Genomic DNA, 14,333 nt, shown 5'->3' with positions numbered 1-14,333 from the left:
AGCGCGGCTTCTTCAACCACCGTCCAATCACAGAAGCGGCTGTTGGAGGATGATTCCCGGAACAATCATGGCAACCTGCTTGTGCTGCACACTGTAACGAAGGTTGTTTTGAACGTGAAAGGATGTAATAGAGAAACTATAAACATGCTGAGCCTGACAATAAGAGAGGTTAGTGAGAATATATTCATGTTCTTTGAGGCTGTGTTTCCGGGTCTTCTGCTGCAGGGTTGTGTTTCATGTTGGATGTTTTATGCAGATGATTCATAACGAGCTGCAGTGACACAGGCTGCAAAAGTGTTTCTAAAACTTCTGCTTCCTAATTGCAATATTAAACTGTGCTTTATAAAAATATATATTAAATATGCCCATGTGCAGACAGCTCAGAGTATCATCAAAGGATAGAAAATACATTCAGATAAAATAAATATTTGATATTAATATGCAATTTCCCTTTATCCCAGGACTGCATCATCAACATTATCAATCAATCAATCAAGCTTTATTCATATAACACCTTTCATAAATCAAACACAACCCAAAGTGCTTTACAGCGATTGAAAACAAGAAAGAAGCAGAAATAAAATGAGACTAATACACACCGACAACAATAAAATATGTGTAATTAAGATAAGTTACAGCATCAAATTAATATTAAGAATATAGATAGTTAAAATAAATACATTTATAAAGGGTGAGGATATGAGTTGAAAGTAAAATTAAGGCTGAAAATATCAATAAAACTGAGTAGATACATTTAAATAAATACATGAATTAATTATGACCATTGCTGTATTATCATTTTTATTTATTTTTATTTTATTCTAGCTTTTTCTTTTTTATTTATTTGATTTTATTTTTAGGTATTTCATATCACATTCCTCTATCTTATTCTAGCCTTGTATCATTATATCTATTGCTGTTGTTTTCTGTCTCTATCTTTCTGAATCACTTTGGGCTGCATGCTTGAATGTATGAAAGGTGCTATATAAATAAAGATGAGTTGAATTGAGAGTAGTTTTATTACATCTTGTTTTATTTCTTAATCTATACGTTGTGTCCTGTAGTTACACACAAACAACACTAAGGCCATATTATATAGGTTGCTTTGATATGCTGGCTTCACTAGTTCCCTGTCAGAGCCTGGTGACAGCTGAAAATAGATGACCTTTTATGTCGCTGTAAAGTAAAAAAACTTTTATTTGCATGCCTTTTGAATGTTTGTTTACCTTTCCAACAAAGTCATTTTACTGTTAAATATTTAGCTTTGCTCTATCTCAGGTAGAAGCCTATTATGGGGGTTGTTACCCTACAAGTCAAAGCAATCGTAGTGCAGAATAATCCATGTCAGATATATTTGTTATTGAGATATTATTTTATTTGTTTTTCTCTTCCAGACTCTGGGTTATTCCTATCTTTGTGTTTACTTGAGCAGTTCAGTCTGCAGCCAATAAAAAGTGTATTAAATTTAACACTCAATAAAAGGCGGAGTCCACAGAACTCTATTCTTATGTTCCAGTTTCAGATCCTTGTACTACTGTCATGGCATGCTGATACACTCAAGTCAAACATAGCTCTTATCCATTTGAGTAAAAGACTTTCACTCAACCAACTCTGTTCCTTTATCGTCCTCTGAAGGTGTCTCGGGCTCTCAGGGAGGGAAAAATCTCCCCCACAGAGCTGTGCAGGAAGTGCCTGAACCGCATCAAGAAAACACAACACCTCAACGCTTACATCACCGTGACTGAGGAGCTGGCACTGCAGCAGGCTCAAGAGGCAGAAACTAGACTCCTACAAGGTGTGTTGAAGCGAGTGTGTTCGCCAGGCATCTTCACAGAGTCGTAGGTGTTACAGTTTCATCTTGTGTCTCTTCAGGTAAGCCGAAAGGTCCGCTGGATGGAATTCCGTTTGCAGCGAAGGACAACTTCTGCACAGAAAATATTAAGACAACATGTGCCTCCAGGATGCTGAAAGGTCAGTGATAGTGTTACTTTCTGCCCTGTGCAAATCCAGCAATGATAACCTAATGTTACTCTCTCTACAGACTACACGCCTCCCTACAATGCCACAATGGTTCAGAAGCTCCTTGACCAAGGGGCTGTTCTCATGGGGAAGACCAACATGGATGAGTTTGCTATGGGGTAGGTTCACTCAGGTGGAAACTGTTACTCCTTGATGTAGTGCCAGAGACAAGAGACAGAGTCCATTCTTAATATTACTTGTTGTAATTGTCTTATTTCCTTTTTCATTAAATCACAGTGCAGGCAGTACAGACGGGGCTTTCGGTCCAGTGAGAAACCCCTGGAGCTATGCGGCCCCCTACAGAGAGAAGACACCTGCAGCGCCGGACTCAGACTGGGTCGTCACTGGAGGAAGTTCAGGAGGAAGTGCTGCAGCTGTGGCATCACTCACCAGCTACCTGTGAGAGGAAGCATTCACCGTCATGTCAGAGAAATACAGATTGTATGATGATGGGAACAAATTGAAAATCAGCTGTTTTGATATTTTCTCGGCAGGGCTTTGGGATCAGACACGGGCGGCTCTACTCGTAACCCTGGGGCGCTGTGTGGTGTTGTGGCCCTGAAGCCGACTTATGGTCTGCTGTCCAGACACGGTCTCATCCCTCTGGTCAACTCCATGGACGTCCCGGGAATCATGACCCGCAGTGTGAGCGATGCAGCCGTCGTCTTAGGTAGGAAACTCCTGATTCACTGTCATCGCTGTAACTTCTGCAGGCAGGTGACCTACTGTGAAAGTCTTCATAAGTTTCCTCAGTTCGTTCAGCATCTTCTTTTTTATTTTTAATTTATTCATTTATCTATTTATTTATTTTATTTTCATTGTTTTTATTATTATTGTTGTTGCATATATTGTGTTCTTAATCTTAGGAGTGTGGGGTGGGTTTGGAGTCGGGGCTGGGGTTTGGATTAGGATGGGGGGTCTTTTTCTTTTCATATATATCTTTCTTTTTTTTAAAATTTATTCTATTTTAAGTTGTTTTTATGTGCAGCACTTTGTGTTACAATGTCATTGTATAAAAAAACACTTTATAAATAAAGTCTGATTGATTGATAAGCTGGGGTTTTCAGGTATCCTTCAAGGCCAGGATGTTAGAGACTCAACCACAGTTCCTGCTCCCTCATCGCTGACAGAGCTTCCTGAAGACTTCGATGTCCGGAACATCTGTGTAGGCATCCCAAAGGTGAGTTTACTTCTATATAGAATCATCATTCATTTCTCTTTAGTGTCTCAGAGATGAGTGTTTAAAGAGCAATTTCCAGTCAGATGTTTAGAGTGTAATATAAATAATAATAATAATAATAATAAAAATACATTTTATTTATAAAAGCGCTTTAAAAGTTTCTCTAAGACACTTTACAGGAAAATAAATTGTACAATAGAAAAGCAAAGGAAAGCAAAGCAGCGAAACAAAACAAAACAAAACAAACAAAAATCAATCAATCAATTATAGGTTAAATGGTGTGTTGATGACAATGTTTCCTGTGTTTTATTCACGTGATGATCGACCTGATTTAAACATCTTTGAAACGTCTCAATGAATATAATAAGCACCAGTTTTCTAATCTGTACGTCTGACGTGTCTGTAAATGTTTGTCAGGAGTACCACGCCCCCGGACTGTCCGAGGAGACTCTGGCTCAGTGGAGTCGAGTTGCTGACATGTTTGAGAAGGCTGGGGCTCGGGTGGAGCAGGTGTCCCTCCCACACACCCAGCACTCCATAGTGTGCTACCACGTCCTGTGCCACACTGAGGTGGCGTCTAACATGGCACGTTTTGACGGCTTAGAGTACGGTACGAACCAGGACCTTCTTTTCTTTCAGCCTCGTAGGGGGATACCTTTTATTTTTTAAAACACAGGCTCTATTTTAGACATTATTTTAGGTCTAGTTGACTGACAAGCCCCTTTTTATGTGGCATGTTTGATTCAAGACTGTCACACCTCTTCTAGGATGTATAACCCCAACTCCAAACCATTGCATACCAATAGTTGGCCGTTGCAGAGTTAAATTTAAAGCCACTAAGGTGCAGAGACGGCAGAGCTTCAAGGTTAATAGGACCAAAGATTCATAATGTTTTGGAAGAGGTCCAGTAGATTCCTGCTGCCCCTGTTCCAACACTGTCTTCAATAGCTGCAACATCAAACATGCAACTCAGGGGTAAAGATTAATATGCTACTTCTAAACCACAAACATCAGTTTTTGTCACTCTAATTAAAAGCATCAGACTCCATTAACAGTTTCAGTAACTTCACTTTGCAGAACAAGGTAGTTCTCACCCCTTGTTGCCTTAATCAGTATTTTTTGTGCCACTGTGGGAAATCCTTGCACGTACATTTACCTTAAAGGGTTACATTGCAGACCAAAGCTTCAGAGTAGGGTTTGGACCGTTTCACACCAGTTGCAGCATTCATATGAGAATACAAAATGTCCATCCCTGCTCCCTCAGGACATCGCAGTGCGGTGGACAGCTCGACGGAGGCCATGTATGCTTCGACCAGACATGAGGGCTTCAACGACGTAGTGAGAGGGAGGATTCTGTCAGGGAACTACTTCCTGCTCAAGCAGTAAGAGGAACCATGAAACCTTCTTGCTTCAAACTTCAGAGAAAATAAGAAAGTCTTTAAGAGTGATTTTTAAGACAAACTATGAACATCATGACCTCTGTTTCTCCAGGAACTACGAGCACTACTTTGGGAAGGCTCAGAAAGTCCGCCGACTGATTTCTGATGATTTTAAGCGTGTGTTCAGCTCAGGTGTGGACATCCTGCTGACGCCCACCACTCTCACAGATGCAGCGTGCTACTCTGACTTCATGCAGGAAGACAACCGCACGCGCAGCGCTCAGGAGGATGTCTTCACCCAGCCCGTCAACATGGCAGGTACAGAAAGAGAAGAGCTGTTCATGCATCACTGATGCGTGGGCGGGTACAGGATGTAGTTTATTTGTAATGCATGGATACACTAACATACTAAACAGCCTACACTGAAAACCTTTCACCTGGAACAGTCATTGAATCGATTACTTCTCTGTGACAAAGGTTCATCTGTGAGAACAAATGTCAAAGTGAAAGTTAAAGAGGAAGTATCTGAGAGAGAAGCTGCTTCTCTCTTTCTAACACGAGGTTGAAGTTTAACTCAGAGCCTTGAAGAGTGTGTTTATGCTCGGTTAAACTTTCTCCTCCCTAATCAGCCTCCAAATTATCTTACCTCAAGATCCTAATCATTACCTTTACCTTAACTCTCACTCCGCTCTCATCTTCTTGTCCCCAGGTCTCCCCGCTGTGTCTGTGCCAACAGCTTTATCCAGACGGGGCCTTCCCATTGGTTTACAGCTTATCAGCCCTGCACTCCAAGAAAAGAAGCTGCTTAGTGTTGCCCAGTGGATGGAGCAGAGGGTTGGATTTCCCTCCATCAGAGACTACGCAGACGGTAAAGAGAGTAAGGATGACACGGGAGGGACCAAAAGAAAGCAGACCTCGGGTGGATGAGGAGAACTGTGAGCTCAAGTGTTGCAAAGTGACTTAATACAGGCGGACGTGATGCACCGTGCAGCCATGATGGACATTTAGAGCCTGTAAGATGCCTTCATGAAACTCTTGTTGCAGTTTCCTCATTTAATAAACCATAATTATCAGAAGTGGTAAACATTTTACAACTTGCGTCATATGTTTTAGTATACAGACTCATCTCTATAAACAGAGTGTATAGAAGAACACTTAAACTGTTCCCCTATTCTGGTTTCTGTTTGCAGTTCATTCACTTCTGCAAGCTTTGGTATTAAATATATATGTGGAGGGAAAAGAGGCGTAACAAATCAGCTGTTAGGCAATTTTGAAACCTGTTGGGTATCAGTTACCTGCAACGATAAAGCTTTATCTTACAGTTTTGACTTTAAGCAGTGCATGGAAAGGAGGTCCTTTGAAGGCTCCCTAAAAATATCAAGATTAAACAAACAAAAAAAAAAGTAGAATGAAATTAAAATAAAAAGGGGAGAGGAGAAACCAAAACACAAAAAAAGGAAAGAAAATTACAAATAGCTCAATACGATTAAAATTACTAAAAGCTACATAAGGACATGATATGACAGTCTTTGAGAAAATGGCCATGAACATCAAATACACGGAGCAAGACAATCAGGAAGCAGCAATAAGGAAATTTTAAGGAAGACACATGCAGACACAATAGGACAACATTTAACAGTGCTGTACACATTAGCATCAAATCATTAAACTAGCGGCATACAATTCAAATGAAGCAACAGATGCACAAAATGAATAGACAACACAAGCAAGCAACAGTAAGTTAAAAAACACAGGACAAATCCATAGATGGGCGACACAAGTTTTTCGAATCAAGCTAGCAGACACATCCTCAATTTAAAGATGGTCTGTACCTGCCTTTGCGTACTCGTAGATTTGGCACCATTGCTCTGGGAATGCAGTGTTATCTGCTTCTTGTTTTCTTTCAGGTTATATTTTTCAGTATTTTTTTGGACAGGACAGCTGAAGAGAGACTTGACATGTGGGGAGTAGAGAGCTGGGGGTGACATGCAGCAGAGGGTCAAGGCTGAGAGTCGAACCAATAACGGCTGCAATGAGGAAACCCCTAGGCTAACTGTCACCTCTGTCTGCTACCTTTTTGTTAAGAGATCAATATTCCCTCAGTCATTATGGCTGTATAATCATGCATGGATAGATCCCATGACATTTCTTTGGTCTGTAGTTCTATTTACTGTATCTCAGGACTTGAAGCTGAAAGACGCTGAACTTTGGATTTTGCTTGATGCCAGTGTGATCACATTTCAAACTTTTGCTGTTTCGTCATCAGTTTTTGGAAACATCCGTCAACTTGGCATCTACCTTCTTCCTCACACTCCTCTTTAATCCCTTTTGAAAATATTTGTATTAGTAGATCTGCAAACATAGCTGCTGTATACACAACAGGTAAGTGAATCCGGAAAGGTAAAATGTGAAATCCTGCAAAAATGAAGAAGATTTTTTTTATTTTGAGTTACAAGAATGGGAAACATTTCATAATCTAAATATGAAGAGGAAACAACTTTACAAGTGAATTATCTACGTCACCAGCGTGTCATAAAAGCTCCCAGGTAAGGATTAAGTATTTGGGTACACTTCTTAGTCTGCACTGAAAAATCCTGATGAATCCACATTAAGATTATTACTGGCTATTTTTAAATCCAGCTTTAGTAATCCTTAAAAACTCATTAGTGCCATCAAAACTTCTATAACTAAATACACAACCACTGTCTTCACATCTCAACGTGTGCACAGGAACCGACGCTCCTCAAAGACAGAGAAAGATATAAATTAATTCATTTATTACGACTGTTTGAAAATAGCCGTACTTCTGTGAAACCCTGAGCTTCTCCTGTCATCTTTACGCAATGTTTTAATCAGTTTCCAGAATAGTTTTAAAGCACTCTTTAAAGATAACATGTTTGGAAGTACCTTCATCACATACTGGATCCTTTCTGAAACGTCTTCCTCTCTCCTCCATGTGCTGGCAACTTGTGCAGACCGTCTTCTCTGACTCTAAGATATGAAGTCTGCAGGTTTGAGTGATAGAAGTGAAAAACAAGAGTCTGAAATATTCCTGACCTGCCACAGAGTCTTAAGCCATTTTGGCTCAAGCAGACACTTTCCATTAACTAAGATTTCCCAAATTAAAGTGTTGGTTCAACACAAGCAATCAATCCACTCAGCCATTTAGAGTGCTGGAAACTGGCCTAAACTAAGACACTGCAGTGAGAGGACACAGTGTGTATTAACCTGCCCTGTGCTGATAATCCAGACACGTTCTCTGCAGGAGAGAGTCTAAACTTATGTCTGTGTGCACTCGTGATTACACCTGATACTGTAATCCAGTTGAGGGATTAAACTGTGCAGAAAGATGGAATATTCTGTGGGGTACGGGGTCTCTGCTCACAGCTTCAGCTAGCTTTGATGAGTTGATTGATCTGAAGCTCCAGGTGACAGTTCTGCACAAAACAGAACAGACTAACTCATTTGATAATTTCACTTCCCTCTTTGCCGCTGAGGATGAGGATGTCCTTCTTCCTCTTTTTTTTTTTGGAAAGACTTTCTGTGACTCTTTGTGGATGTTTGAATGCATCTTCTTTCAAATATCAAACTGATCATGTTTCATCACATTAGGTTGCCTTATCAACCAAAGCAAACGTTGGAAACACTTCCTTCTGTATTTCAAGGTTATTTTCACAATATCATTTCTTCACATCGCTTCACTTAAAAGAACTTCTTAGTCAACTTCATGCACCACAAAAACTCAATAAACCAGAAACAATACATTTATACATTAAGTACTTGAAGGGGTGACCCTTATTTATTTTTTTCTTGCTTTATATGCTGCCAGTGGGGTCAATTTTCAAGAAATATAATATTTCCTTTCACTGTTATGCCGATGATGTTCAGATCTACCTGCCTTTAGCTTCAAAATCCAATGATTCTGTTAGAACATTGATGTTAAGTCCTGGATGGCCGCAAACATTTTTGCACTTAAATAAAAAAAAGACAGAAATCATAATATTTGGATATTTGGTTGTGGTCCAGCAGATTTTCCAGCTGGTTTTCAAGGCTCCATCACACCAAACATCCGGTAAGGAATCTCAGTGTAATATTTGATGACACGTTAGCTCAGTCGTTAAAAACATCGCTTATCATCTGAGGGTTTTATCGAAAGTAAGGGGGAACCTGCCACAGAGAGATCTTGAGACTGTAATCCATGCTTTTGTTAACACACAACTGGATTACTGCAACTCAGTGTATTTTGGCCCTGGACCACTCACTACAAAACGCAGCTGCCCGTCTCCTCACTGGCAAACGCAAGCGCTAGCACATATCCCCTGTCCTAGCTTCGCTGCACTGGCTCCCGGTTATTTTTAGAATAGATTTTAAAATGTTATTGTTTGTCTTTAAAGCTCTTAATGGCCTAACCCCCCAGTACCTGACCAAGCTTCTCCATTATCATGTCCCTGCCAGAACACTGAGAGCGTCTAGTCAGTTGTTATTGGTCACCCCCAAAACGAGGCTTAAAACCAAAGGCGAGCGAGCCTTTGTGTAAATCATCTCTAAAGATTCACCTCTTCTCCCTGGCTTTTAACCAAGGTTGAGTGGACATCTGGCAAAATCTTAATTACATTTTAATTTATTTTATTCTATATTTGCACTGTGTTTATGTATCTTAGTATTGTATCATTGGGATTGTTTGGGTTATTTTTGTCATTTGTGCTGCTTTTGATCTGTGCAGCACTTGGCTCAACTCTGGTTGTTTTAAACGTGCTCTATAGATAAAGTTTGAGTTGAGTTGAGTTATTTAGTTTGCAATCATGTCAATTACTAAAGAGCACAACAGGAAAAATGTTGACCTCCTTTGCATGTCCTCGGGAATATCAAACACTTAGTATCACAAGTATCTCATACAACCCCCTGCAAAAAAACTATCCCATTAATAACGAAAACATCATTAGATTGTTCTTCCATCAGATCATTTTTTAAACAGTGATGTAATGATAGGCGTCGGAAGATTATAAATATCCACTGAGTAAAAGTGTGCTGCTGTTCCAAGAGTCATGCAATAAATTTAAGAGCACTTTCTCTGAGTGGCTGCGTGGCCTTCACAGAGCAGGTCTGATGAAGCTCATCCGTGCATTGAAGCAAGTCTAAAAGGTAAAAGAGTGATCAATCAACCAGCAAGGATCATAAAGATAAAAATAGACGAGTTGGTATCACTTCTGTCTTGAAGAAATCATTGTTCTACTGAGACACAAAGAGGAAGAGTGACAGAGTAGTGTGAAAGACAAATGGAGATGTTTGCAATGCTGCGTATTTAAGACCATGTCCACCACACCTTGATTCTGTCACAGTGCCCTGGAAACCCCAAATCCCAGTAGCTTCCAGCTGCCATCGCTGCTAAATTTAGCGTCACCTTGTTCTACCTGAGTTAAAAGAAGGACGCCTCAGCCTGAGAGCAACACAAACCGTCTATTTGAGACTCCTGGACGTATACCATATCTAAAATAGCTCTGCAGCCAGCGGGCCACATTAAGATAATTAAGAATAGGATTAAACACCTAGTAACAGCCTGTGTCCTTGTTTCTGTAAGTACATTAGCACTTAAGAGCTTCATCTTTAAAGGAATGGTTTGATATTTAGAGAAACAAACACTCAGGATCCCCCTCGTGCCCTGCGAGAACACGGTGTTCCCAGGCTTACTTAGGGCTCCAATGGATCCCTGAAGTAGTACAGGAGGAGGAGCCTGTAATGTCAGGAGCCTCTAGTGTCAGGGTCCTCTGCTGAAGAATCATCAACCAGGTTTGATCCTGGAGGCAGATATGCTTTCTGAATTTAAGAGTTAAAACTTTTCTTTCAGTGAAGCTTAAAGTCAAATCTGGCCAAGGCTAGTCTGGGATTTTGTACTCTCTCGTCTCAGGTTTCTCAGGATGGATGTTGTGGATTGCCCGGCTCACTTGACTCAGAGCACTACTATGACTATAAAGCATCACATATGAGTTAAAAACAGACTTCATGATAACCAATTCTAATGACTAAGCTTGCTCCTTAAAGGGATACTTATTTTTTTACTGGGTTACAGTCAGCTCAACCTCTTTGTGGAGAAACCACCGAGAGGGGAAGGCTGAGCTGACATAAAAAAAAAACTCCACAGTAGTTACTGCATCACGTTCACCATGTGTTTTTTAAAATTACATCAAACTGGGGTGAACTAAAACCAAAATTCACAGTAAATCTGTGTACTTTGCAGAAGTCAAGTTACCCCTTACATCATGGACCTGATGACCTGATCAGTGCGCTGCAGGCGGAGCAACACGTCAATAAGTAGTGCAGAAACAAACAGGCTTTCTGACGGTGAAGTACAGCACTGTAACATTTCTAAATCAAGCGTACACCAACACCTATGTTTGTTTTTGTGTTGAACTTCCTTAGAGATTAGCTTGATTATGTGGTAGAGTTGACCCGGACAATTTCTCAACACATCTCTTACAAACACACAACAAAAAAAAAAAAGGCACTGTCACTTTAAATGTTTGACTTCCTTTAATATTAATTGAACCATTTTTAACCTGTAAACTGGCTGCATGATTGCACGCTGTTCTGACATGAGAAGGTAAACACAAAATAGTTTGTGGTGGTGACAGCCTGAAAGGAAGTTACAAACACACACACACACACACACACACACAGAGAGAGAGAGAGAGAGAGAGAGAGAGAGAGAGAGACATTTATGAAAATAAGCATTTGAAAGTGTCACTTGTCAGATACCATGATCAGCTTTTCCTTCGTCACACTCTCAAAGACACACACACACAGGGCCCGTGCTCGTCTCTGGTTTCTTTTGACATTCTCTTCTCCGGATGTGAGGATTTGCGGGCCGTCCCCTCTCTCCTCTTTCATCCTCTCTCCATCCCTCCCACCTGCCCAGCTCTTTCCAGTGCGTCTCATTTGAACCACAAACGTGTCCCTCGCTCGCAGCTGACGGAGAAGGACGGTGATAATTGAATCTCAGCAAATAAAGTTCTCACTTGTCTCTTCCTTATAATACGTCTGCTCTTGCATGGTAACAGGATCCATTTAAGACAGCGTGTGCCTTCAGACAGCTGCAGCAGAATTTGCACCAAAACATGAGATTTCTTTCCATTTGTCTTGTTTGCAAGGGGAAGTTTAACGTGCATTATATCCTGTCTTCACTTGATAACCACAGGAGAAGTGTCAGATGAGAAAAGTAAGGAACAAGATTGTGTTTGTGTGGGCCTGTTCTTCTTTAAACTTGGGGATTAGCGACAGGAGTGCCAGGTGGAGGGATTTCCTGACACAGATGTTTGTTCCTCCAGTGTGCTGCAGGCTGAATACGGTCATCAAGGAAATTTAAACATCTGTCAGATTAATGGGTTTCTTTGTCGTCATTTCAGCCTTTTTTGTGGCCAATATGTGTCTCTCTGTAGTAGCTTTCTGTCTCTTTTGGGCTGTTATCAATCTCCTTAAGTCGATTTGTACCTCTTTTTTGTCAATGTACACCCGTTTTTGGTTATTCTAAGTCTCTTTTTGGTTCTGTTTTGGGCATCTTTTTGTCTCTTATGCTCATTTTGTGTCTCTGTGGTCATATTGTGTCACTCTGGATACCCTTTATGGTTATTATGGGATCTCTTTTAGGTTGTTTTGTGTCTCTTTATGGTCATTTCGTGTCTCTGTGGTTATTGTGCACCTGGTTGTCATTTTTAATTTCCCTTTCTATAACTTCTTGTCTCCATCTGGTCATTTGATGTCCCTAGGCGGTTTCCTTTTTGGTCATTTAGTTTCTCTTTGAGGTCATAAGTTGTCTCTTGTCGTTGCTTTTAAGTGTTTGAATTAGGATTGTTTTGTTTTCATTTCCAGTCTCATCTTTATGAGAGCTTTTACCTCTTTGGGCCCTTTGCCATAATTCACTCGTCTGTCCTTGCGTGTTCAGGATGCAGCATACCAATACATGCTTGAATTACACCTTGTTTCTTCAGGGCTTCGTGGATGAACAGAGTCACTGTGCATGTTCTTTAACCCTCTAACAAAGTGTCGTGATATCAGTTACAAAGCAGTATTTACATCTCCTTATATAACAGACCGCTGACCCGCTCATCTGTCCTCTTTATTTACATCTACACAAAAAGAGTCCGTTCACGACCAAGCCAACCAATAACAGAAAGATTGCTGAAAGATTTATTTGCACTTATTCAAATGTCTTAAAGATAAAATGTGCACACTATCACAGTGATATATGATATTTGGAAGAATGAGTCAACATTTTTCATACTGAGCTGGTAAAACAAACATTCGTGTATGTATTAATGTCACCACCTCAGCCATAAACTGACTGATATGATGTCTGGAGATTAACGCCTCTGTCCTCTGACGTATGTGACTGCTGTTTGTAGATCTGTAACATTTATGTTCAATGAAAGGATTTCTTTACAGAGGGATAGAAACCAAAGAATCTACCTGACGTGTTAGGAGAGGCAATCATTTAGTCTGATAACTAATGAATCTGTCTTTCACATTTAAAAGGACGTGGAAATCTGACTGTCTATAATTTATAACCATGAACTTGTGTGTGGACATATCTGGGGTAATATTGCAGAGAGCAGTGGGACTAGTACATACAGCGTCCACATGTATCAGACACAGGTTACTACAGTTTAAAGTAATGCATAGGCTCCATTTGACTTGATAAATTCTGTCAGTCAACAAATGAAAACTGTCCAAGGTGTAGGCGCGATCCAGGCACCCTCAGTCATATGTTTTGGGCCGGTCCAAGCCTAGACTTCTTCTGAACCGAGGTGTTTGATACCCTATCAGAAGTGTGTGACACACAGGTTGCGCTAAACCCAGTGACAGCCATATTTGGGGTCGTTCCACATGAATGCAGGAGCTCAGCTAACCAGGCAGCAGCAGTGGTGGCCTTCTCTTTACTCCTAACACCACGGCTCATCCTACTTTGGTGGAAGAAAAAACACGGCATGCCACACGGGAAGAAATGTCCCTCCAAAAACAAAAACTTATTTCAAGGTACTTTTACCTTGAAATAAGCAAAAAAATCTGCCAATATAAGTGAAAATTTGCTTGGTAAGATTTCTTAAAACAAGACGTAATATTTAGAAAACTGCGATCTTAAAATTAGCATGGAAAACTTATTTTAAGCAATATTTTACCAGTATTTTAAAGCTTAGTGTCTCAGAATAAGACAGGAATGCTAACAATTAGTATTTTTTCACCCCCCAAAAAAAATTCTGCACTAAACTTTTTCATTGGAGATATATTCACCTTAATTTGAGTTGTATTATAGCGGCACTGCTCTAGGTTTAAGACCATCTTGTACTTGAAATAAGATGACAAAGTTGAATTTGAGCATATTGAGATATAATGTCTTCTCATAGTGAGCTGGATAAACTAATATTCAGTCATGTTGTTCTTTAGGATAAGCCAGCTATGCTCTAAAGTAGGTGTTTCATTGTGTGCATGTAGTTTGAGGATGTATATTTTTTATCTGATTTAGAAGAAACAGTGCCTGAAAACTGTAACCCACCCTTAAAAAAACAACAGCTTTTCTTTCTTTCTTTCTTTCTTTCTTTCTTTCTTTCTTTCTTTTATCAATGGAGCTGTTTTCTGATAGATTCTCCAATAAAATGCATTTACTTAAATCAAGTAAAGGGTTTGTCTCAGCTTGAAAAATGTCTGAAATATAAAATAAACCTTGTTTCTTCTAAATTACAACTCAAAACAAGATCATTTCAAGA

General features: G+C 40.0%; 1 protein-coding gene across 1 annotated transcript; it reads left to right on the top strand.

Moving 5' to 3' along the window:
• The first annotated feature begins 18 nt into the window (after nt 1-18).
• On the top strand, nt 19-5,669 carry qrsl1 (glutaminyl-tRNA amidotransferase subunit QRSL1). Its single transcript, XM_034674510.1, has 11 exons — nt 19-168; nt 1,636-1,795; nt 1,873-1,971; nt 2,042-2,138; nt 2,257-2,418; nt 2,514-2,689; nt 3,087-3,199; nt 3,617-3,809; nt 4,464-4,581; nt 4,691-4,896; nt 5,288-5,669. Exons 1-11 carry the CDS (start codon nt 145-147, stop codon nt 5,503-5,505), a joined length of 1,566 nt encoding a protein of 521 aa, XP_034530401.1. The 5' UTR covers nt 19-144; the 3' UTR covers nt 5,506-5,669.
• Nucleotides 5,670-14,333: the final 8,664 nt, after the last annotated feature.

Source organism: Notolabrus celidotus, chromosome 22, assembly GCF_009762535.1.
Source record: "Notolabrus celidotus isolate fNotCel1 chromosome 22, fNotCel1.pri, whole genome shotgun sequence".
Lineage (NCBI taxonomy): Eukaryota > Metazoa > Chordata > Actinopteri > Labriformes > Labridae > Notolabrus > Notolabrus celidotus.
The sequence above is the reverse complement of the archived record's forward strand: the minus strand, read 5'-3'. Positions and strand labels throughout refer to the sequence as shown.

What these genes read in the sequence shown, in the direction of transcription:
- qrsl1 (XM_034674510.1), top strand. Translation starts at nt 145, where the DNA reads ATGCTGAGCCTGACAATAAGAGAG. An exon ending in TGAGCCTGACAATAAGAGAG is followed by an intron (nt 169 to 1,635) that starts GTTAGTGAGAAT and finishes CGTCCTCTGAAG; the next exon opens with GTGTCTCGGGCTCTCAGGGA. An exon ending in ATGGATGAGTTTGCTATGGG is followed by an intron (nt 2,139 to 2,256) that starts GTAGGTTCACTC and finishes ATTAAATCACAG; the next exon opens with TGCAGGCAGTACAGACGGGG.